At 41.9% G+C, this 23,049-nt stretch overlaps 1 protein-coding gene across 2 annotated transcripts in view; it reads right to left on the reverse strand.

The window, feature by feature from the left end:
• Window positions 1–322: 322 nt before the first annotated feature.
• KHDRBS1 (KH RNA binding domain containing, signal transduction associated 1) overlaps window positions 323–23,049 on the reverse strand; it is a 28,406-nt gene continuing 5,679 nt past the window's right edge. The window contains exons 2-9 of one of the 2 annotated variants that reach the window (XM_007979612.3): window positions 13,389–13,513; window positions 12,193–12,309; window positions 10,527–10,673; window positions 7,173–7,306; window positions 6,172–6,373; window positions 5,591–5,658; window positions 4,630–4,688; window positions 323–1,669 (exon numbers count right to left, since the gene is read on the reverse strand). In XM_007979612.3, coding sequence (XP_007977803.2) covers window positions 1,572–1,669; window positions 4,630–4,688; window positions 5,591–5,658; window positions 6,172–6,373; window positions 7,173–7,306; window positions 10,527–10,673; window positions 12,193–12,309; window positions 13,389–13,513 — 950 coding nt within the window. In that variant the 3' untranslated portion in view covers window positions 323–1,571. Of the gene's footprint in view, window positions 1,670–4,629; window positions 4,689–5,590; window positions 5,659–6,117; window positions 6,374–7,172; window positions 7,307–10,526; window positions 10,674–12,192; window positions 12,310–13,388; window positions 13,514–23,049 lie in introns of those variants that run through there. The other variant, XM_073007560.1, reaches the window with a different exon arrangement.

Here is a 23,049-nt window from a genome sequence, read left to right on the forward strand (position 1 = left end):
AATACTGAGACCTATGTATGGAAACCAATCCAAGTTTCAGCTCAGTTGAGTTGAAAACTCTCCATAAATTAGAATTTTTGATAGGATTGGATACAACTGCTTCCAACAACTTCCAGGGGGTGAAAAAGCTTTGGTTATTTTTAAACTAAAACTTAACAACTCCATCAACTTTTTTTTTGGTAAACTTAAAATAAAATCCCCCCCACCACTTTTAAGAATGTTTCCAACTTTTAACAAGCCCATTAACTTTAGAGTTAATTTAAGTTTATTTGAAAGAGAAAACTATTTTATGGTCCACCCAAAAAAATGACAATTCATCACATTTACTTTGATTAAAAAAGGACTAAACTTTATTGACAAACTGCTGCAGACATTTTGACATAAGTTTAAGCTACCTATTTAGGCAGACTTACACATGTAGCATTTAACCTTCCGAGAACAAAATGGGAGGACGGTACAAATCCAATTAGGACTTTAACTTATGTACAAAGTGGATTTTGATTCCTTTTTCATTCAGCTGCAGTGTCCCTTTTTATATCATGCTAGTGTTGAGACATACTTGACTAACTTGGGAACAGTTCGATATTGACAACCGTCAACTTAAGAAAATCATCAGCTTTTTGCCCCAGCGTCCAAGTGAGCTTTTCATGGAGTGCAGAATCTCAAATGGACAAAATATTTTGTCTTTTTAAATACTGAAAATTTAATTATTAATCCTATGACTGAAAGATTCTTCATGGCTAAAAAGCTCTGCATCAAACTCAATTCAGGAGGCCTTCCCTCCCCACCACCATAAACCTCTTCAAAACCGACTCCCTCCCCCTAAGTATCTCTCAACACAGTATGTCTGGGGCTAGATTTCAAAACCCACGTAATGAAAAAGTCAGTTTTACAAGCCTAATTTTGTTGTTGTTTTATATCAATTAACGTTAAAAATTGCATCAACTATTTAATTCATGAGGATCTTTCGTATTAAAATTTAACCTTAAGATTCAACCGCCATGTGCTTTTATAAAGGAAACATTTTTTAGAGACGTCTGAGCTCACTTTTACATGGTGGTGCCTACTGCCGTTAACGTTTGTGATTTTAAATCTTAAACAGCCCTGAATTTTGAAATGTAGCCTAGTTTGGGATTCTGCAACTACAACTTTACGGGATGCCTCAAATCAAAACTAAGAGAAAGTTAACAAGCCTTTACTTCAGAACCTTTAAGCAAGCAAAGTCACTTTTGAAACTAACAGGTTTGTGTTTTTTTTTTTACTCAACTTCTTTTTTTTATTATAAAAGGTACACTTCTGTTTATATTTAAACAACAAAGAAAAAAGCATCTACACACTTAAAAAATTAATTCAATATTCCTAAATCTATTTTAACTCATTTTAAAATACTACGTACAGAAGCCAGAATGCAGAGTTAAGAATGGAATAAGGTGGGGAGAAGAAGGGGACCACGAAGAAAAACACTTAGACAATTACTTGTCTGTTGTGGGTAAAGCAACAGGAATCCTGGGAGATACAAGAAATCAGTAACAACTTTGCTCATAACTGATATTTTCCCCTCATGTTTGTTTTTAATAACGTCCATATGGGTGCTCTCTGTATGCTCCCTTCACTGGCCTAGCAGGAGGGGCCTTCAGCGACGGCCTGGTTCCATTCCAGTCGTCCTGGCCTGTGGGGAAAACAAAGACAGTTTATAAACCATGTGGCACTTAGGGATGAACAGGGATAGGTCACATAGTAAACATCACCAAAAACACTGCGTTTCTTCTAATGTCTTGACACTTCCCCTGGTGTTCCTTGCTTTCTACTCGGCTTGGCCCTATTGGGCAGTCTGGGCAATTTTTCAGTTTTGAGTGGAAGGACAGAAGGGAACAAATTCAAAAAGGCTGCCATTGACTCTGGAGTAATCTCCCACAACGAGGTTCTTCATAGACAAACGTGATCTATACTCCAGTCCCCAAACCTGGAGATACCCAACACACCTTGCTTGAGATAGTGAGGAAGTCAATTTTATGAGTCTGCAATACACTTTTCCTGTTCCCAAAACAATTTGGCAGGCAGCTCAGGTAAGGCGGGAAAACTTCTCGAAGTCTTTCAGATTGGAAGCAGGCAGCCAGCCCCACTTCCAAGCAACAGTAAGTCATGTTTCCTTATGGAGAAGTGTCCTCTAGCTCTCAGGGAAAAGCAAGCAAGGGCCACTTTCCATGGGGCCCTCCACCAGCAGAGCTGATACTGCTCGCTCTGGTAGAGGGATGTGCAATCAAATGCTGCACTGACAGCACTGTTTAAGATAATTCCAAGGCTGGGCACGATGGCTCACGCCTGTAATCCCAGCACTTTGGGAGGCCAAGGCAGGCAGATTACGAGGTCAGGGGTCCGAGACCAGCCTGACCAACAGGGTGAAACCCCATCTCTACTAAAAATACAAAAATTAGCCAGGCATGGTAGCGCGCGCCTGAAATCCCAGCTACTCAGGAGGCTGAGGCAGGAGAATCGCTTGAACCTGGGAGGCAAAGGTTGCAGTCAGCTGAGATTATGCCACTCCACTCCAGCCTGGGCGATAGAGCCAGACTCCATCTCAAAAAAAAAAAAAAAAAAAAAAAAAGGGTACTTCCTTATCTCCTTTCTTAAGTCGACAGTTGAGAGAAGCCAGACAATGTGGTTCACATCCTCAAATGTTTCTCCTTTGTGACAGGGAAAAGCCTGAGGAATATGATCACATATTTCTAGAGGTGACCTCTTACGAAAATAAATTGCATTTAAGCTTATTCTTCCCACACCTTACACACACTAGTTCATCGTGAAGTATTTTTCCAGCTGCCTGTATTCACAAGTATCTGCCTCCATCTTTATAGGCCTCAAACTCCTATATAGATCTAAAGTCACACAGAACCCTAATTATACCCCTAGTGTAACACATATGTCCATCACTTTCCAAGTGGCTTCTGGGTATCAACAAGACAGTTTCTTTTTTTTTCCTGACGTATACAGATCATCCTGGACAGTTTATTTTTCTAATTCTGTTAATCAAAGCAGAGATCAGAACAGATTAACTGTGGCAACATCATATCAGGAGCACAAAGAAAAGCCTGCCTCTTCAGTTTGGTCTTTTCTCCAGCAAAACAGAAATGCAATTTAGTCAAACACATACAGAGGCCCCACTGTACTGCCTCACTGATGGTGGGAAATACTTGGGTGCAATCACACTGCCCTTCTAAATAGTGGTATATGAGCAGAGCAAAGCCGTCTTAGTGATTGGCAACTATCCAGTGCTATTTCACTAAAACTGGTAAAAACAGTTTCCTTGGGCAAGCAGCTGATTGGCTACTTCATACTGTGCTGAGTTGGGCTCAGCTTGTCTGTCTCTGGGAGGCCCTAAGGGGCTCCTCTTTTTCAGCTAGGGATAAGGGGATTGTCAACCAGTATCTTAGTGTGAATTGTCAATTGATGAGCCCCTGCCAAGGACTCTCTGGAAGTCCCTCAGGTATGCTGAAAATACCTCACACTGAAAAGGTAGCTCTAGCTGCATCCACTGCCACATAGTATTCCCAATGAGGCCTATTAACACAGGGCCATAACTGGCTCTTGAGGACACACATGAGCAATGTGTTTTTAACCAAACCTCAGGGAAGGCACCCTTGTCCTGATGCTGCTGCAGCCTCCATAGCTCTTTTGGGATCAAGGACTGTGTTGAGATGTCTTCAAGCTAACAAGGAGCTTGGTGCCAGTACTGTCCTGAATTGGCTCTTGCCCCTACAGCCTCTAATCTGATTCCAATAGGCACTATTTCTTTTCTGAGACGGAGTTTTGTTCTTGTTGCCCAGGCAGGAGTGCAATGGTGCGGTCTCAGCTCACTGCAACCTCTGCTTCCCAGCTTCAAGTGATTCTCATGCCTCAGCCTCCTGAGTAGCTGGGATTATAGGTGCCTGCCACCACGCCCAGCTAATTTTTTGGTATTTTTAGTAGAGACAGGGTTTCACCATCTTGGCCAGGCTGGTCTCGAACTCCTCATCTCAGGTGATCCACCCACCTCAGCCTCCCAAAGTGTTGGGATTACAGGCATGAGCCACCACGCCTGGCCCTAATACTATTCTTGCCCCCCAACCTGGTCTGGCTAGCTGCTTGCCATTTAGGTCCCTTTCAGCTGACATCTCCTTTACAATGACATTCTTTTCAATTAGATCTAAATTTATTTTTTTAATGAAATGGGGTAGATGAGTACAGTTGTGTATGATTAAGTTCTTGTTATCTACCAAAGTGGCCTAGATATTGGCAGCAAAGGCCCAGAAATACAACCCAGGTCTAGCTATTTCCCTGCCTAAAGTAGAAAAAAATCAACATTAGCTTGTAAGTCTGCTGCTCCAGTCAGACCAAGCTGGTCTTGAGCCCTCGTTTAAGACACACACTACCCTTCCAAGAATAGCGATACCCCACCTCACTTTAGCAGTCCCTCTTTCTACCATGTACTGCAAAATTGAAGTACCGTGGAACTCTGTCACATCTAGCAAAATCTTGGCCTTCTAAAGGTTTATCCTTAGGTGTGTTGCCTGACTCTCAATACTTTAGTCACCAGCATTCTCCCAGGCACTTACTTGTACATTCTGCCCCACCACAGAGATAAAGACATACCATAAGCTTCATAAGAATCCTGAACCTCCCCATGTCCATAGTCATAATATTCTGAGTCCCTGAAAGCCAAAGACAGAGTGTTAGGAAGCTACAGAGTAACTATGTTTTAGTTTCACCTTTCTCTCAAATACTTCCACATTTCAGTCATTTTACTATGTGTATTAATACAGGAAAATACTTATTCTGCCCCATCCCCTAAACCACAAAATATTTCCAAAATATGTATATACTATGTACTTATAAAATAATTATGACAACTACTGCAAAGAAAAATGGATACCACAGAATATAAAGTGAAAAAGCACAATCCTAAATTGACCCTCTTAATATAGCATACATATACATGTACTCATAGGGCTCACCAGAAGGAAAAAAGAACTGTCTTATCACTGCTGTAGAATTCTGGGACTCTTTTTCAATGAATTCACGGGTAAACTATATATATGGACATACAAGGAAATGGTCTTAAAGAGAAATGCAGAAAAGAACCTAAGTTATGGTAATGGAATTCAAGTTTCTTGTAAAATTTTATCAACTTTAATGTGGTTTTGATATTTTAAAATAATAAATCAAAATAATGTAAAGGCATTTCTCCTTGTTTCCATGTAGTCACAGCTTGGAAATTTTTCATCTGTTACTCTCAGGTTCTAAATTAAAATTTAAGGTTCAGTTATCCAAATTTACAAATCCAAGTGTGTGCTTCACAGATGTCAAAAGCAGAGGAAAGCACTGCATGGTGGCATGCACCTGTAACCCCAGCTACTAGGGAGGGCTAAAGTGGGAGGACTGCTTGAACTCAAGTTCAAGACCAGTCAGAGTTGTGGGGGTTACACAGGAGATACCCTCAAAAGGTGAACTATTCTGCTCCTCAGGGTTGTGCTGTCTAAATCTCTCTGCTCCTCCAACTCCCTCCTCCATCCATCCTTAGGACACAAAACAGTGCTTATACTGCCTGACTCACCCTTGACTCTGGCTGTAATAGCCTTCGTAGCCTTCGTAACTTTGTTCTGCATATGTATCATCATATCCCTAGAACAACACCAACCAAAAAAAAAAAGAAATAAAAGATCAAAATCATAGAGTAGGAAAGGTAATTACAACCCATGGGAGTAGGTAAGCTTCTGAATTAAAAGGACATGACATTTCCCTCCAAAATGTTAATGCCTAACTGTAGGATAGCCAAAAGAGAAAGGGTTACTAAACAAAGAAAACCCATACAAATACGATATGCCATAGAACAAGTGTGGGCAGGAAGTACAAAATCGAACTTTAGTATTATCAGTACTAGTAGTAAGAAATTCATTATAAAACACTACATTAAGGTACATCTTATTTCTTGTTTAATCTACAGGCCTATAGTAAAACCATGCCTAAAATGGAAAAATCTTCTAATAGTTCAACATTCACTGCAAGAGAAGAGGGCAGATTGCAAATCTTACAGGCAGCCCATGACACCCACATAAAGGACTGAGGCCCTGTCATTCAATTTCCTTTGGCAGCCTTCTAGGTATTGGGAAAGGGCACATTGTTCAAATTTCTTACATATTCTTCATATGTTTCTGGTGCAGGAGGTGGAGGCAAAGGTATCCTCTGGATGCCCGCTGTCCGTGCTCTTGGTGCTGGAGCACCCCTCACAGTAGGTGGGGGTGGCACGCCTCGAGTCACAGTGGCACCTCTGGTGATGGCTCCCCTTACTGGTGTACCACGTACCAAAGCCCCCCGAGGTGGTCCAACACCACGGCCCCTACAAAATGAAAGTTTATTTTAAATGGAGCTTTTTATAAACAGACTTTTATGCTCTGATTTGTTTATAAATTCTGGAGTTAAGCAGATTTCATGAAGCCTTAACTATTATTAAAGCACGGAGGAATGTACAGGGTAAAGGACCCACACTGCAAGATCCCCCAGGTCCTACAGTGGACCAGTTCATCACTGCACTGCCTTGGGTAGGTCTGGAGAGTCTGAATACTCCATAAAGGTCAGTCACAAAAGGTAGAATTTTAAAGTCAGACCATTAAAAAATGCTAGGATTGTCCAAAATTAGAAGACCAAAAGTTTCAGCTAGACTGTAGCACTTGGCTATCGTCAAAGTGCCCAAGAGCTAGAACTCTTTTTTTTTTTTTTTTTTGAAATGGAGTCTTGCTCTATCACCCAGGCTGGAGCGCAGTGGCATGATCTTGGCTCACTGCAACCTCTGTCTCCTGGGTTCAAGCAATTCTCTTGCCCCAGCCTCCTGAGTAGCTGGGATTACAGGTTGTATAGCACCACACCCGGCTAATTTTTGTATTTTTAGTAGAGATGGGGTTTCGTCACATTGACCAGGCCGGTCTCAAACTCCTAATGTCAGGTGATCTGCCTGCCTTAGCCTCCCAAAATGCTGGGATTACAGGCGTGAGCCATCATGTCTGGTTGTAGAATTCTATTCTCGATGCAATGTACAAATCCTGAGACCCTTCCTAAGCGAGACATAAGAGCACTACTAAAAGAGAGAATACTAGTAGTCAAATTTACATCTTATTTCTGGGTGTCTCCATTATTTTTACCTGGGAACAGGTGGTGGAGGAGGTGCAGCTCCTCGGCCTCTCACTGGCACCCCACGTCCACGAGAGGGTTCAGGTACTCCATTCAAGTAGGACAGCTCTAGAAATTGCTCCTGGCAGATATCATCCATCATGTCCTGGGAATGAAAGATACGAGTATTGTGTAATATCTACAGTTTCTACTGAGAAACCATCCGGCCCATGGGAGCCTTGAATTCTAAAAACAGCTTTGAGAGCCCAGGTGAGGTCTCACATCATTCATTCTCTGAAGTCAAATGGCACCCTACCTGTCACCTCTTTGAGAAAAGTCTTGACAGCAGACTCCTCATTATTCATAATGTGCTCCCTGCCTAGCTCTCTGGATCACTTCCATTCGTTCTATATATATATAACCTCCCCACAAGCCAGACTGAACAACTTGTAGTTCAGAGCCTGGCATACTCTTACACATCCATTCGTTGCAAATAATTTCCTCTTCCTGGAATAATAAAAGCCACTACCATTAATGGAGTTGTATGCATTTGGCTCCATATAATAAACTTTATATAGACTTTTCAGTTTTATCTTCAAAATGTCCCTGAAGTAGGCAGATCTCCACATTTTACAGTTAAGAAAACAGACTCAAAGAGTATACATCAACCAACTTAAGAACATAGAGCTAATAAATGGCAGACTCTAGATGTGAATTCAGAATTACCTGTCTCAAAATCTAGGTGTTGGATCAGCAGGCTTTTTTGTCCTTATACTGTCTTTTTTGTCCACCTGAGGGATTCTTAACTCATCCTTATAAGACTTGTCTAAATAAGTGTCTCTTGAAAAACTTTCTCTTGATGCCACTCCTACAACTCCTCTTTTCTCAAAGTACCACGTAATTCCCTACATGCAAGCACTTACCACATCATTTTAGAATTGTCTGTCACTAAACTGTAAGCTCTTCAGGAGCCATTTTTGTAACTTTACACCCAAGCATAGTATCAGACATCTGACAGATATTTAAGAAATGTTTGGATGAAAAATCTGAAGTTCAGAAAAATGAAATGATAACCTGTCCAGGAAGACATACAGAGACAGATATACATGGTCCAGTGCTCTTTCTACTGCACTGTGAAGCATTACTGGTATAATTAATTATTCTAAGGGGAAAATGGAGGGCTCTGGTCACAGATGCAAAAATAATCTCACTTTTTTTTCCTCCACAAGAGGGAAAAATCAAGCCAAATGCCATTTGCAAATCTTTTCACACTTCCTGTTGAGAGCCATTCAGTCTTAATACTTCATGCATTTTTACACATCCCAGGTATATACAGTTTCAATAGATGATGCTAGTCTTTGATGCCCCCCTCAATTGTCCGGCTCCTCCTACCTTACACATTACTGCTGCTTGAGACTCACACCTTGGAGAATCAAGTAACTAATGCCAGACCATTCCTCAGACTCCTCCAACTACCACAGCAACACTGAGGAAACCCACATCTCCCCGGCAGGCATCTTTTTCAAAAGATTCACTTACATGGAAGCCTCATAAACCTAACCCTTCTGAGGAATATGAGGGAGACTAACAATAAAGAGAGGAGATGGGTATTCCCTCTGCAGTCCTTTGGAAATTGAATGCTTGGGTGATCAATAGAACACCCCAAAAAGAGTAAAAAGAATTCCCTTGAGTAAGATTAACCAGCTGTGTTTTTCTCTAGGATATGTCAAATGGTCTGTTTCACGTTGAACATTCTAATGAAGATGAGGTACTTGAAAGCAAAGCAGCTGTGAAGACATTTGAGACTGTTGGCATCCTTGGAGTTCAGCATTACGGGTACAAAATGCCTAAAATTTTAATTTTTTTTGGAGAAGGAGTTTTACTCTTGTTGCCCAGGCTGGAGTCCAATGGCACAATCTCGAATTACCGCAACCTCTGCCTCCCGGGTTCAAGCGATTCTCCTGCTTCAGCCTCCTGAGTAGCTGGGCGCCACCACGCCCGGCTAATTTTTAGTAGAGACGGGGTTTCTCCATGTTGGTCAGGCTGGTCTCAAACTCTCGACCTCAGGTGATCTGCCCACCTCGGCCTCCCAAATTGTTGGGATTATAGGCGTTACCCACCGTGTCCGGCCCACACTGCCTATAAATTTTTGCTCTATCAATTTTCACATCCTCTGACACTACATTTAGTTCCAACTCCCTCATTTAACATTCAAGAAAACCAAGGACTGTATCTTATCTCCTCTCAGTTTTCTGATGAACGCGTGACACTTACTCAATTCTAGTTGAATAATATTCCAAATCCTTCATAAGCTTCCAGATTCATCCTTGTTATTAAATATTCAACAGTAGTATGAACTCTGACAACCACCTGGCCTTGCTAAAAGGCAAAAATAGTACCATTTCCTATTTATTCAAAGTAACGTTCCAACCAAGTATTCAAAGATAGTAATAAGCAAGATAGATAAACTGGCCTGTCCCATCTCTATCTAGTCCTCAGTTATAGTCTGAAAAAAGCTGCTCACCAATCTGTGAAACATCAACAGTCAACCTCTTCCAAACCAAACTCGTCCTCAGCAAACTCCTCCAGGAAAGAAATCCCTGAGTGTGCTCAGGTCAGAATTTAACTCAGTAACACTAGATACTATAAGCTTCTTGCTGCTAGCCTCTACTCTCTACAGCATAAACTTCTTTTTTTTTTTTTTTTGAGACGGAGTCTTGCTCTGTCGCCCGGGCTGGAGTGCAGTGGCCGGATCTCAGCTCACTGCAAGCTCCGCCTCCCGGGTTTATGCCATTCTCCTGCCTCAGCCTCCCGAGTAGCGGGGACTACAGGCGCCCGCCACTTCGCCCGGCTAGTTTTTGTGTTTTTAGTAGAGACGGGGTTTCACCGTGTTAGCCAGGATGTTCTCGATCTCCTGACCTCGTGATCCGCCCATCTCGGCCTCCCAAAGTGCTGGGATTACAGGCTTGAGCCACCGCGCCCGGCCAGCATAAACTTCTTGAGGGCAGGGATGCACCTTAGTCACCTTCTTAATACAATCTCCTTGTTCCACACTACCACCAAAATACTCAGCTAGGTGAAGACCCTGTTAAACCGTAGTTAACCAAGTATCAGAATGCAGGCACATTGTGGACCCGAGATACTGACAACAGATACCGGTACACAATGACTACCACATTAGACAAGGAGGGACAGAGTGGCCTTGGAGCTTAATGCTTGGAGAACTAGGTATAAGCAATGAACTACCTCAGGAAAATGAACATAAATGCAGAATTTGGTATACATACAGGTTATGCAGAGACCTTTGTTAAGAAACCCTACCTTCATAACAGCATAAGATCCCAGTTCTCTTTTGCTCAGAAGACACAGGATATGGATTTCCTTACCGGTACTAGAAATTTCTTGACTTCCTCCATGGCATGGGCCATAAGAGCATAAGCCTCACATGGGGGTCCAAAGACTTCAATGAAGACATGCAGATCCATATTCAAGTGGGCATATTTGGGGTCTCCACCTTTGCGCAGCTCTTCCTCCTATGGAAAAATGCAGAGAAACGTCACACCACATGGACTAGGGAGAAAACAACACCTTTACCTCTAAGCCAAAGGAACAGCAAGAAATATCCCCAATGTCTAAGAAAAACAGTAAAGTTTAACTGGTATGAGCTGAGAATTAAAAAAGAAAGAAAAACAGTAAAGTTTAAGAAAGTAAAACAAGCAGCCAGGCATGGTGGCTCATGCCTGTAATCCCATCACTTTGGGAGGCCGAGGTGGGCGGATCACTAGGTCAGGAGTTCCAGACCAGCCTGACCAACGTGATGAAGCCTCACCTCTACTAAAAATACAAAAATTAGCCGGGCATGGTGGTGCCTGCCTGTAATCCCAGCTACTCAGGAGGCTGAGGCAGGAGAATCACTTGAACCTGGGAGTTGGAGGTTGCGCCACTGCACTCCAGCCTGGGCAAGAGCAAGGCTCCGTCTCAAGAAAAAAAAAAGTGAAACAAGCTCTAAAGAACAGTAATTTACACAGCCTGCTAAACTTGCACATGGTCTGCTGCTAACAGTTAATTGTCATCTTAAATCCCTGAGATATCCACTGGAGCTCTTACTAAAAGCATAAAGAAGAAAAACTTAATTCTAGTCTCTATTCAGATAATAGCTGTGTGCCAAGCATTTGTTTTTAAATCTCAGGTAGAGCTGTTAATCACCACGAGCTCTGCTTATCTGCTTATATGGTCTAGGGAGTGCTAGGGGAAGAAAGAAGTCAGGACAGAGAGAAGAAAAGCTCATGTAAATCTCATTAGCTAGAACAACACACTTCAGTCCTAACTATATGCATCTAGTAAGAAATGACCTGAGAAAACAAACACGTGTCCATTAGGCTACATAAAAGGAGGATTGAAAGAATAGGTTTTTGGACTGTAGCGGGCATATCTCATCAAATAAGGTGACCCCAGAAGCCTAAGACCATTCTGTTTTGGTGAGAAGTTGCTTGTCACAGAGTACACAGTATATGCGGCTATCGCATGGGAAAAGACTCATTAGATTCTGTAGTCAGGATTACTCATGGCTCCTTTTGGAATACATTTTTTTAGTGAGCCTCACATTCCAGCCGGCTATAAAACAAACCAACTAATCCTCAAACTCTTCTGCTCTCACAACACTATTGTTCTCACTTTTCCAGGTTACAAAAAAGGGGGTGTGCTGTTTGCCTTTTAGTGTCTTTTGTCTGCTTTAGACTAAGTTTTAGTATATCCAGCTCCCCTTTCAAGTATTCCCGGACAATCCTACCAATGCGCAAGATGCTACTGCTGTGTCCACTACTACGCAGTCAAAAGTCCAAAAGAAAACTATCACCAGGGCACACCTAGGCTCTTCCAGGGTTGCCAAGCAAGTAAATTAACTTGGTGTATAATCTCTTGCACCCAGTGCAAACTTAAAGGAGCCACATTCTGTACATACACAAAATTCTTGCCTCTATAAGGCATCTATACTGCATTCTGGGCAAGTAGAAGGCATTAGGATGTCCTCTTGCCTCACTAATGTGAGCTTACCTTGGCTTTGTCTCTCATTGAGCCCTTTCCCAACACAGAGATCTTTGCACCAGTCTCTTCCTGCAGTCTTTTGATTGTATTCCCTTGTGGTCCAAGAATCTTCCCCACAAAATTGAACTGACAAAAAATAAAGGATTTCTAAATATACATGCTACTATATAAAAACATCTCCACATAAATTACCTCATTTGATTTTAAACAACCCTGCAAAGGTAGAGTATTACCATTCCCGTTTTACTGAAGGACGCTGAAGCCATATTAATAAAGTGATTAGTTTAAGATTATGAAACTAGAAAGTGGCAGTTCCTAGACCTGAATTTGGCTTTTCTGATGTATTCTGGCCATCCTCCATAATACACTAAGACCTTTACTATTTTATTTTTTACTTTATTTTGAGACAGGCTCTCACTTTGTTGCCCACGCCAAAGTGTAGTGACATGATCATGGCTCACCGCAGCCTCGACTTCCTGGGCTCAAGTGATCCTCCCGCCTCAGCCTCTGGAGTAGCCGGGACTATAGGTGCACATCACCATATCAGGCTAATTTTTGTATTTTTTGTAGAGATAGGGTTTTGCTATGTTGCTTAGGCTGGTCTTGAATTCCTGGGCTCAAGTAATCTGCCTGCATTGGCCTCCCAAAGTGCTGGCATTACAGGCATGAGCCACTGTGCCTGTTTATGCATGCCTTAACATACATAAACATTGTTAACGCAGTGACCTCAGAACAGAAGAGACTATATAGCACCCTTTGATAGCACGCTGGATAAACTAAATGTAACTAATTGCTTTCCTAAAAAAAAAAAAAAAAAAGGAAGAAAAAAAGCATTTACTTAAAAGTAAACTTTTAGTAAGAAAATAAAATTAACTTCATCCAACTGAGGATTTGTATTATTTCAGGTTAGTCTTTTGACAGAGAGCAACTCTTCAGGTTTTATTTTTTTTTTCTTTGAACTTGTAGCCTGAGCAGTCATGAGAGAAAGAAACTTTTTGATAATAAAAAGATTATTACATTTCCTTCCTGACCATAACTATGTTTAGTTAAGAACTTAGATATTTCAATTGCCAGAAACAGGTACTGCAAGCATGAAAGAGAAGCTTCTCAGGCTTAAGTTTCTAAAGCATCACAATCCCCAGGAGTCCATGACTCTCTCGTAACTATAAAGATAACTCAAAGATGCAAGGCACTTTTTGCCTTACCTTGGGATACTGCTTGACAGGTATCAGCACTCGCTCTTTCAGTTTCATGTTCTTATGAGAAAATAAATCCAAGTAATTCTCTTCATCGTCCTTTTTTGAGTCTCCTTTCTGAATCTTCTCAATTTCTGAATAAGAAAAACAATTTAAATTTTTGCTCTGGTAAGTAAAAGCAAATTTTGAGGTCTGCTTAAAGCAATAACATGGAGTACCATATAGTGAGACCAAATAGTACACATGAATGTGCCAATTTCAGAAAGAAACTAGCTGAAAGTACTAAAGTTATATGAAGTTGATTAGAAAGCCCAAAGCCTGCTTCTAATAAAAGCAGTGTGCTCTTCTAACCTCACCTGAAGCCTCACGTGAGAATAGAGACATTTAAATGTTTCTTAAATCGATTTAACAAAATTAATTGGGTGAGGTGGGGAAAGGGGAATAAAGAAACAAACAAAAAATTAAAATCTGCATCAAGACAGAATATATTCTTACCTTGAAAAAAACAAAAGTCAATAATCTAAATATACAATGGATAGTTCCATTAAAGTTCCACGGTGACATTAGTACTCTAGATACTAGTCCTTAAGAGTCTGAAAGACCTTGTTCTTACTCTGCTACTCACTAGTTGTGTGACGTAAGAGAAGTTAATAAAATATGTAGATATGCCTAATTAAAGGCAATTTTTCATAAAGTACTTAATATATCGTCACCATTATCTAGCCCAAATTCAGCCAATGTCTAAACAATACAAAATGCACCAGGTACTTTTTTTTTTTTTTTTGAGACGGAGTTTCACTCCTGTTGCCCAGGCTGGAGTGCAATGGTGCGATCTTGGCTCACTGTAACCTCTGCCTCCTGGGTTCAAGCGATTCTCCTGCCTCAGCCTTCCAAGTAGCAGGGATTACAGGCATGTGCCACCATGCCCAGCTAATTTTGTATTTTTAGTAGAGACGGGGTTTCTCCATGTTGGTCAGGCTGGTCTTGAACTCCCGACCTCAGGTGATCCACCTGCCTCAGCCTCCCAAAGTGCTGGGATTACAGGCGTGAGCCACCGCGCCCGGCCCAGCCACAAGGTACTTTCTAAAAAAACATTTTATTGAAGTATAACTGATATGTAAAAACCCATACATAATTAATGTATACAATTCATGATGACTTTGGAGATAAGTAGGCACCCATGAAACTATCACCACCATCATGGCCACAGACATATCCATCATCACCCAAAAGTACTTTCAATTCGCAGGTTAAGACAGTTTCATTAGATAGAAACTTGGCATACAAAAAGATTTCCTACCATTAAGGAACTTCATTCATTGAGTGACTGCAAGTGTTTGAGTGCTTCCTACGGTATGGAGAAGCAGGTGAAGGGAGAGCTATAATAGGTACAATCATTAACCACTATGGAGGACTTACTAAGAGCCAGGCATCTGTCTTGCAAAGCACAGGAGATACAACAGAGCGAGTCAGACTGGTCTCTATCTTCACTGTTTATATACTGGAGTTCCCAGACTATAGGGGTGGCAATGAAGTAGAGTTAAGTACTATAACAGGAGTTCTAACAGAGATGAGGGAAAAGTGCCCAAGGAATGAGCAGCAACTGAAAGCTTGTATGATCCACTGAGAATAGTTAAAATACATATACTCCCTAAAATCAGTGGAACATTCTAAATATCAGAGAATATTCTGTAATAGAATATTACATAATATTCTCATGTTCTAGAATTTTAAGACTAGGGTTCCCAAACTTCTTCATGCATCAGAATCACCTAGAAGAGGGCTTATTAAACTAGATTGCTGGGCCTCAAACCCAGTCTGGGATTTGTGTTAGGAATTTGCAATTCCAACAAGTTCCCAGGTAATTCTGATACTGCTGGTGCAGGGACCATACTTTGAAAATCATTGGCTTAAAGTATAAACATACCCTACCTCAAACATGTTCTGCAAATGTATACCCTTAACAGTTTTTATTTATTTACTAATTATTATTATTTTTTGAGACACAGTCTCGCTCTGTCACCCAGACTGGAGTGCAGTGGCACAATCTCTGCTCACTGGAACTTCTGCTTCCCGGGTTCAAGCGATTCTCCTGCCTCAACCTTCCAAGTAGCTGGAACTACAGGCATGCACCACTATGCCCGGCTAACTTTTTTTTTTGTATTTTTAGTAGAGATGGGGTTTCACCATGTTGGCTGGGCTGGCTGGTGTGACTTCAAGTGATCCACCCACCACAGCCTCCCAAAGTGCTGGGATTACAGGTGTGAGCCACCGCACTGGGAGTTTTTAAAATAAATGTTGAGAGAGGTGCAGCTCTGAAATATATAGATGAAGCAAAGTAACTGACTCAGACATGTTATATAGAATTTAGAATTTCAGACTGAAGTCTTGTTTGTTAAAAAGCCTAATTTCAGAGGCTATACTATACCATGAACTAATAGAGCACATAACTCTCTGGTTTCCAGACAATTAAAATTGCTGACGAACTGTAAATATCCTTAATTAAAACCTTTAATCCTACAAGAAGAACTGTAAATGACAGTGCTCTTCACAATCTTATGTTTCACTGCCTGGAATAGATAACAAATTTGACCTTACAATTAATAGAGTAATGCTTCATTCAACACTTTACTTGTGAGGGTAATCCTAACCCTAACCCTTACTGTTTGGTGGCAGATCCTGACCTCTACCTCTTTTCTCCTGCTGCTAATATTAACTTTTTCTGATCAATCTTTTTGAGCCTACTGTACTTGACTACACCACTTTCTAAGTTCTCAGACTGGAAAACTTAGGTACTCAATCCTCGAAGTCCTAGAAGAACAAAGATGCCATAATTCTGATCTGAGAACATCGCCAAGGAGTTTTTAATAACGTGGAACAGGCCGGGAGTGGTAGCTCACGCGCATAATCCCAGCACTTTGGGAGGCCAAGGTGGGCAGATCACCTGAGGTCAGGAGTTCGAGACCAGCCTGGCCAACGTGGTGAAACCCCATCTCTACTAAGAAAAAAAAAAAAAATATATATATATATATATATATATATATATATGCCAGGCGCGGTGGCTCACGCCTGTAATCCCAGCACTTTGGGAAGCAGAGGTGGGCGGATCACTTGAAGCCAAAAATTCGAGATCAGCCTGGTCAACATGGTGAAACCCTATCTCTGCTAAAAATACAAAAATTAGCCAGGCGTGGTGGCATGCGCCTGTAATCCCAGCTACCCAGGAGGCTGAGGGAGGAGAATCGCTGGAACCCGGGAGGCAGAGGCTGCAGTGAGCCGTGATTGTGCCACTGTACTCTAGCTTGAGCGAGAGGGCGAGACTCCATCTCAAAAAAATACATATAGGCTGGGCGCAGTGGCTCACTCCTGTAATCCCAGCACTTTGGGAGGCCGAGGCGGGCGGATTACGAGGTCAGGAGAGGGAGACCATCCTGGCGAACACGGTGAAACCCCGTCTCTACTAAAAATACAAAAAAATTAGCCGGGCGTGGTGGCGGGCGCCTGTAGTCCCAGTTTCTTGGGAGGCTGAGGCAGGAGAATGGTGTGAACCCAGGAAGTGGCGGAGCTTGCAGTGAGTGTGAGCAAACATCGCACCACTGTACTCCAGCCTGGGTGACAGAACGAGACTCCGTCTCAAAAAAAAAAAAAATATGTGTGTGTGTGTATATGTGTGTATATATATGTGTGTGTGTGTATATATACATATGTGTGTGTATATATGTGTGCATATATACACACACACACACACACACATAAATAGCCAGGCATGGTGGTGGCTCACACCTGTAATCCCAGCTACCTGAGAGGCTGAGGGCATGAGAATTTCTTGAACCCAGGAGGCAGAGGTTGCAGCAAGCTGAAATCATGCCACTGCACTCCAGCCTGGGCAACAGCGCGATACTCCATCACAACAACAACAAAAGAAATGTGGAACAAATTAGATACTTCATTTTATCTATGTCGCTTTGTGCTTCCTAGGACTACCATTGAGTTAGAACTTTCGGCTATATTTTATACCACTTCCCAGAAATCTTGGTCAGTGCAAAATAACTCAAAGTCTGTTAATCTGTTATACTCCTACAGGAAGGTGTGTTTATATGCAATGTAATATACTCTGTGAATTTAAGGCCTTTCATTTTTTCATTTCTTAAAGACCATTGTGATAATATAAGACCTTTCTATAACATGGATTCTTCTATTTTTGAACTAGTCAGATCTTAGAATCCTTCTGTCCTATGATTTCACAACTTTTTAAAGAACAGCAGTGGCCAGGCATGGTAGCTCACACCTGTAATCTCAGCATTCGGGGAAGCTGAGGCAGAAGGATCACTGGAGCCCAGGAGTTTGGGACCACGGCAGGTTAACATAGCGAGATCCCTTCTCTACAAAAAAATAACAAATTAGTCAGGCATGGTGGTATGCACCTGTGGTCCCAGCTATTTGGGAGGCTGAGACAGGAGGATAAGGAGTTAGAGGCTGTAGTGAGCCAAGATCATGCCACTGCTCTCCAGCCTGGGTGAAAGAGTAAGGTCCTATCTCAAAAAAAGCAAAGCAAAGCATTTTTAGAGAATTCAGAGAAGGATCATTTAAATAAAACAGAGGGTTGAAAAGAGAATCCGAATTTTAACCTACAAAGCAAAACACTGGTTGGGCACAGTAGCACGTGCGATTGTAATCCCAGTGCTTTGGGAGACTGAGGCAGGATGACTGCTTTGGGCCCAGGAGCTTGAGATCAGCCTGGGCAACACAGCGAGACCTTATCACTACCAAAAATAAATATATAAATAAATAAATATTTTTTAATTAGCTGGGTGTAGTGGTACATGCCTGTAATCCCAGCTACTCAGGAGGCTGCGGTGGGAAGATTGCTTGAGCCCAAGAGTTCAAGGCTGCAGTGAACTATGATGACTGTGCAACTGCACTCCAGTTTGGGTGAGGAAGGCAGACAGGAGGGGAGAAGGGAAGGAGAGGGGAGGGGAGAGGGGAGGAAGGGAGAAAGGGAGGAAAGGAGGGAGAAAGGAAAGGAGGGAAGAGAGGGGGAACGAGGGAGTGGGCAGGGAGGGGATGAAGGGACAGAGGGAGAGGGAAGAAAAGGAAGCAAACAGAAGACTAAGAAGCTACTTGAGCTTTCAAGACAGATGGAGGGGGCCAGGTGCTGTGGCTCATGCCTGTAATCCCAGCACTTTGGGAGGTTGAGGCGGGTGGATCACCTGAGGTCAGGAGTTCAAGACCAGCCTGACCAATATGGTGAAACCCTATCTCTACTAAAAGTATAAAAACGAGCTGGGCGTGGTGGTATGCTCCTGTAGTCCCAACTGCTTGGGAGGCTGAGAGAACTGCTTGAACCCAGGAGGTGGAGGTCACAGTAAGCCGAGACTGCGCCACTGCACTCCAGCCTGGGTGACAGAGCAAGACTCTGTCTCACAGAAAGAAAAAAAAAAGGGGGGGGGGGGCCACTGCATTGTTCTCTTTTTTTGAGACAGGGTCTCACTTTATCACCCAGGCTGGAATGAGTGGCACAATCATGGCTCACTGTAGCCTCAACCTCCCAGGTTTAGGCGATCCTCCCACCTCAGCACCCCCAGTAGCTGCAACCACAGGCGTGTGCCACCATACCTAATTTTTTTTTTTTTTTTTTTATAGAGACGGGGTCTCCCTATTTTGCCCAGGCTGGTCTTGAACTTGTGGGCTCAAATGATCCTTCCACTTCGGCCTCCCAAAGTGCTGGGATTATAGGCGTGACCTACTGTGCCCACCTTTTTTTTTTTTTTTTTTTTTTAAAAGAAAAGATGGGTTCTCTACTGCCCAGGCTGAAGTACAGTGACACCATCATAGTTCACTGCAGCCTCAAACTCCTGAGCTCAAGGGATCCTCCCACCTCAGTCTCCCCACTAGCTAGGACTAAAGGTACATGCTACCTGACCCAACTGGGGCTGAATATTTATTTGATGCCTACTATGTATCAAATATCATAGACTATTACCTCACTAATCCTCAAAAATAACTCAGTGAACTGAGTTACCTACATCTGAGGAAACAAAAACTCAAAGAGGTTAAATAACTCAGTGAACTGAGTTACTTACATCTGAGAACATAAAAACTCAAAGAGGTTAAATAACTATCTCTAGGTCATAAAATTGTTAAAGTAACAGATTAAGAATTAAAAATCCAGGCCTGGCTGGGCACAGGGGCTCACATCTATAATCCCAGAACTTGGGGAGGCCGAAGTGGGAGGACTGCTTAAACCCAGGAACTTGAGACCTGCCTGGGCAACAGAGTGAGACCCCATCTTTACTAAAATGTAAAAAAAAAAAAAATTAAATTAAATTAGCTCGGTGTGGTGGTGTGTATCTGTTGTCCCAATTACTAGAGAGGCTGAGGCAGGATGATCACTTGAGACCAGGAGTTGAAGGCTGCAGTGAACTGTAACGGCGCTACTGCATTCCAGCTTGGGTGACAGAGCAAGACCCTGTCTCCAAAAAAAATTTAACAAAAAACTTTAGAAAACCCCCAACACTCAGGCCCTCTCTCTCTTTTTTTTTTTTGAAACGAAGTCTCACTCTGTTGCCCAGGCTGGAGTGAAGTGGCGCAATCTTGGCTCACTGCCACCTCTGCTTCCCAGGTTCAAGCAATTCTCCCTGCCTCAGCCTTCCGAGTAGCTGGGATTACAGGCGCCTGCCACCACGCCCAGCTAAATTTTGTATTTTTCGTAGAAACAAGGTTTCACCATGTTGGTCAGGCTGGTCTTCAACTCCTGATCTCAGGTGATCCGCCCACCTTGGCCTCCCAAAGTGCTGGGATTACAGGCGTCAGCCACCACACTGGGCCTCTTCTAATTTCATGCTTTTCCTATTGTCTCTTGATGAGTGTGTGTTTGTGGGGGCACACTTTATTTAAGCAAGGAAGAGCTGATTTTTATAAAATTTTGGGAAGTACAATTTATACCCTCAGACACTGGTATGTAGCCTAAAGGTAATAAAGAGGCTTTATGGGTGTCTCAGATGTTTAGTGGTCTGATGGTCTTTCTTTTTTGTTTTTCAACTCTGTATGTCTCTCCTTGTCCTTGCTTTCCCTGGAGAGCTAGAGTAGACTGAAACGGGAAGAAAAAAAATCAAGGAGGAGTTTCCTAAAAATGGTTCAACCTCAGGCAAAAGTACTTTCTAGATAACCCTTTTGGAACTGACTCCTTTAAGTAATCTCTGCTTGGGTCTCTGGAGACCTTGGATGTCCCAAGAGCCACAGAAAACAAAGCTGAGGTGTAAACAACACAAGAGGTGACCCATTTGTTTCCTGGCCACTTAGAATAATCATATCTTATCCACTGCCTTCTATGTGTCAGGAATTTTGTATTTATTATCTCACTTCGTCTTTGTAACCAGTATTATCTTCATTTGACAGATGAAGAAACTCAGGCTCAGAAAAGTTATATAACTTGTCCAAGATCTCAAAACTAATTAGTGACATAGCAGACACTTAAACCCAAGTCACTTCTTATACCAAAGAGAGTAAATTCAATTAACCTTTTGATATTTCCTTCATCTTTTACTATAACTTAACCTTTCCCACCCACTTTTTTTTTTTTCTCCCAACCACACTGCAAGCTTCCATGTTGCTTAATACGTCTCTGAGGAAAGAACACAGGTTTTGAAGCTAGACAAAATGGGTTTGATTCCCAGCTCTCCTACATGCTTGGTATATGACTTTAAAAGAGAATGTTAATAAGAAAAACGGTAAGAAAAAAAGAGAGAGGGCGAGAGAGAGATGTAATGTATTAAAAAATGTTAATACTAGAGAAGTTTGGGAAAATTACATATAAACTTTATCAACTAGGCTGGGTTAACTAAAAACAAATTACTACAAATATATCATTAACTGAACTTTTTTTTTTTTGAGACAGGGTCTTGCTCTGTTGCCCACACTTGAGTGCAGTGCACGCTTGAGTGCAGTGGCGCAATTTCAGCTCACTGCAACCTCTGCCTCCTGGGTTCAAGTGATTCTCCTGTCTCAGCCTCCCAAGTAGCTGGTGACTACAGGCACGTGCCACCACATCCGGCTAATTTTTCTATTTTTAGTAGAGGCAGGGTTTCACCACGTTAGCTAGGATGGTCTTGATCTCCTGACCTTGTGATCAATCCGCCTTGGCCTCCCAAAGGGCTGGGATTACAAGCGTGAGCCACCGCGCCCGGCCAACTGAACGTTTGATATGGCCTACATAAGGAATAATGGTCAAGATTTTCTAAGGTGTCCAGAGCAAGTGTTTCTAGGAGAGCAAGATTCTCAGCAGAATTGATCTAAAAGGTCAGGGTTCATTTCATACCCCCCTCTAGCCACCCAATATACTTGGTTCTACACTTCTAAACACAGCACTTCTCCTTTGCCTGTTGTTTAACAATCTCTGGATTCCTTCCACTGCTGAGTATCTATAATTCTTAGTACAGAACAATGCTTGATACACAATAGGGATCTATAACCATTAACCAAATTAAAGAAATGTACTGGCTGGGGCGCGGTGGCTCACACCGGTAATTCCAGCACTTTGGGAGGCCAAGGTGGGTAGATTACGAGGTCAGGAGATCGAGACCATCGTGGCCAACATGGTGAAACCCTGTTGGGGTTTAGTTAAACCCTTTAAAGATTTAAAGATTTACTCTAGCTAAATCTAAAAATTGGGCGTGCTGGCATGTGCCAGCGTTTGCCTGTAGTCCCAGCTACTCAGGAGGCTGAGACAGAAGAATCGCTTGAACCCGGGAGGCAGAGGTTGCAGTGAGCCAAGATTGCATTACTGCAGTCCAGTCTGAGTGACAGAGTAAGAACCTGTCTCAAAAAAAAAAAAAAAAAAAAAAAAAGTAGTACTGTTAACACCCTCAACTTCCCTTAAACAACTCACATAACTTTATCATCCCCAAATTTATAATTCTCACCGTTTCTGTTGGTATCATCTTTTAGAATCAGAAGTCCGGTAAGCTTACTATTACGAAACAACTTCATTCGTTCTATTTAACAAATTACTGTTTCAAGCAAGAGCACAAGGCCAACAGGTTCTTTATCTTTTTTGGAATCATAGGTCCCTTCGAGAATTTGATGGAAGCTACTGATTAGCAACCCACAAAAAAATACAAATTTACAATATATTATATACAATATTGGCTATGGGTATAGAAAGCTTGGGTAGGGTATTGATTTAAGAAAAAAAATCCCCCAAAGGCCTGTTAAGAGCCCTTTCATAGGGGCTCAATGTTTACATTCCAGGACAGTAGAATACTCTGCCATACCGACTATGGTCTCCCAAATCTTTTCCTTAGTGCACAATTTAGAGCTTAGAGCTTCGCATCTTGGAAAAAAGTTTTTTTTTTTTTTTTTAATTTTAAGGCAACTGTAGATTTACGTGCAGTTGTAAGAAATAACAGTGATCCTGTATACTTCAGTTTTCCCCCTAACATTTTGCATACCTGTATCACAATCAGAAAATTAACATTAAAATAAGAAAATTTGTTGTACAGGTTCCATTAAAAAAACAAAAAAACAAAATAAATTAAGAATTCATTGACTTTATTAGGATTTCACCAACTTTACATGCACTTATTTGTTCGCTTAGTTCTATGCAATTTAATCAGATTCATGTGAACACCACCACAGTCAAGATACAGAACAGTTCCATCGTGAGGGTCCT

Source organism: Chlorocebus sabaeus, chromosome 20 (assembly GCF_047675955.1).
Source record: "Chlorocebus sabaeus isolate Y175 chromosome 20, mChlSab1.0.hap1, whole genome shotgun sequence".
In the NCBI taxonomy this organism is placed as follows: domain Eukaryota; kingdom Metazoa; phylum Chordata; class Mammalia; order Primates; family Cercopithecidae; genus Chlorocebus; species Chlorocebus sabaeus.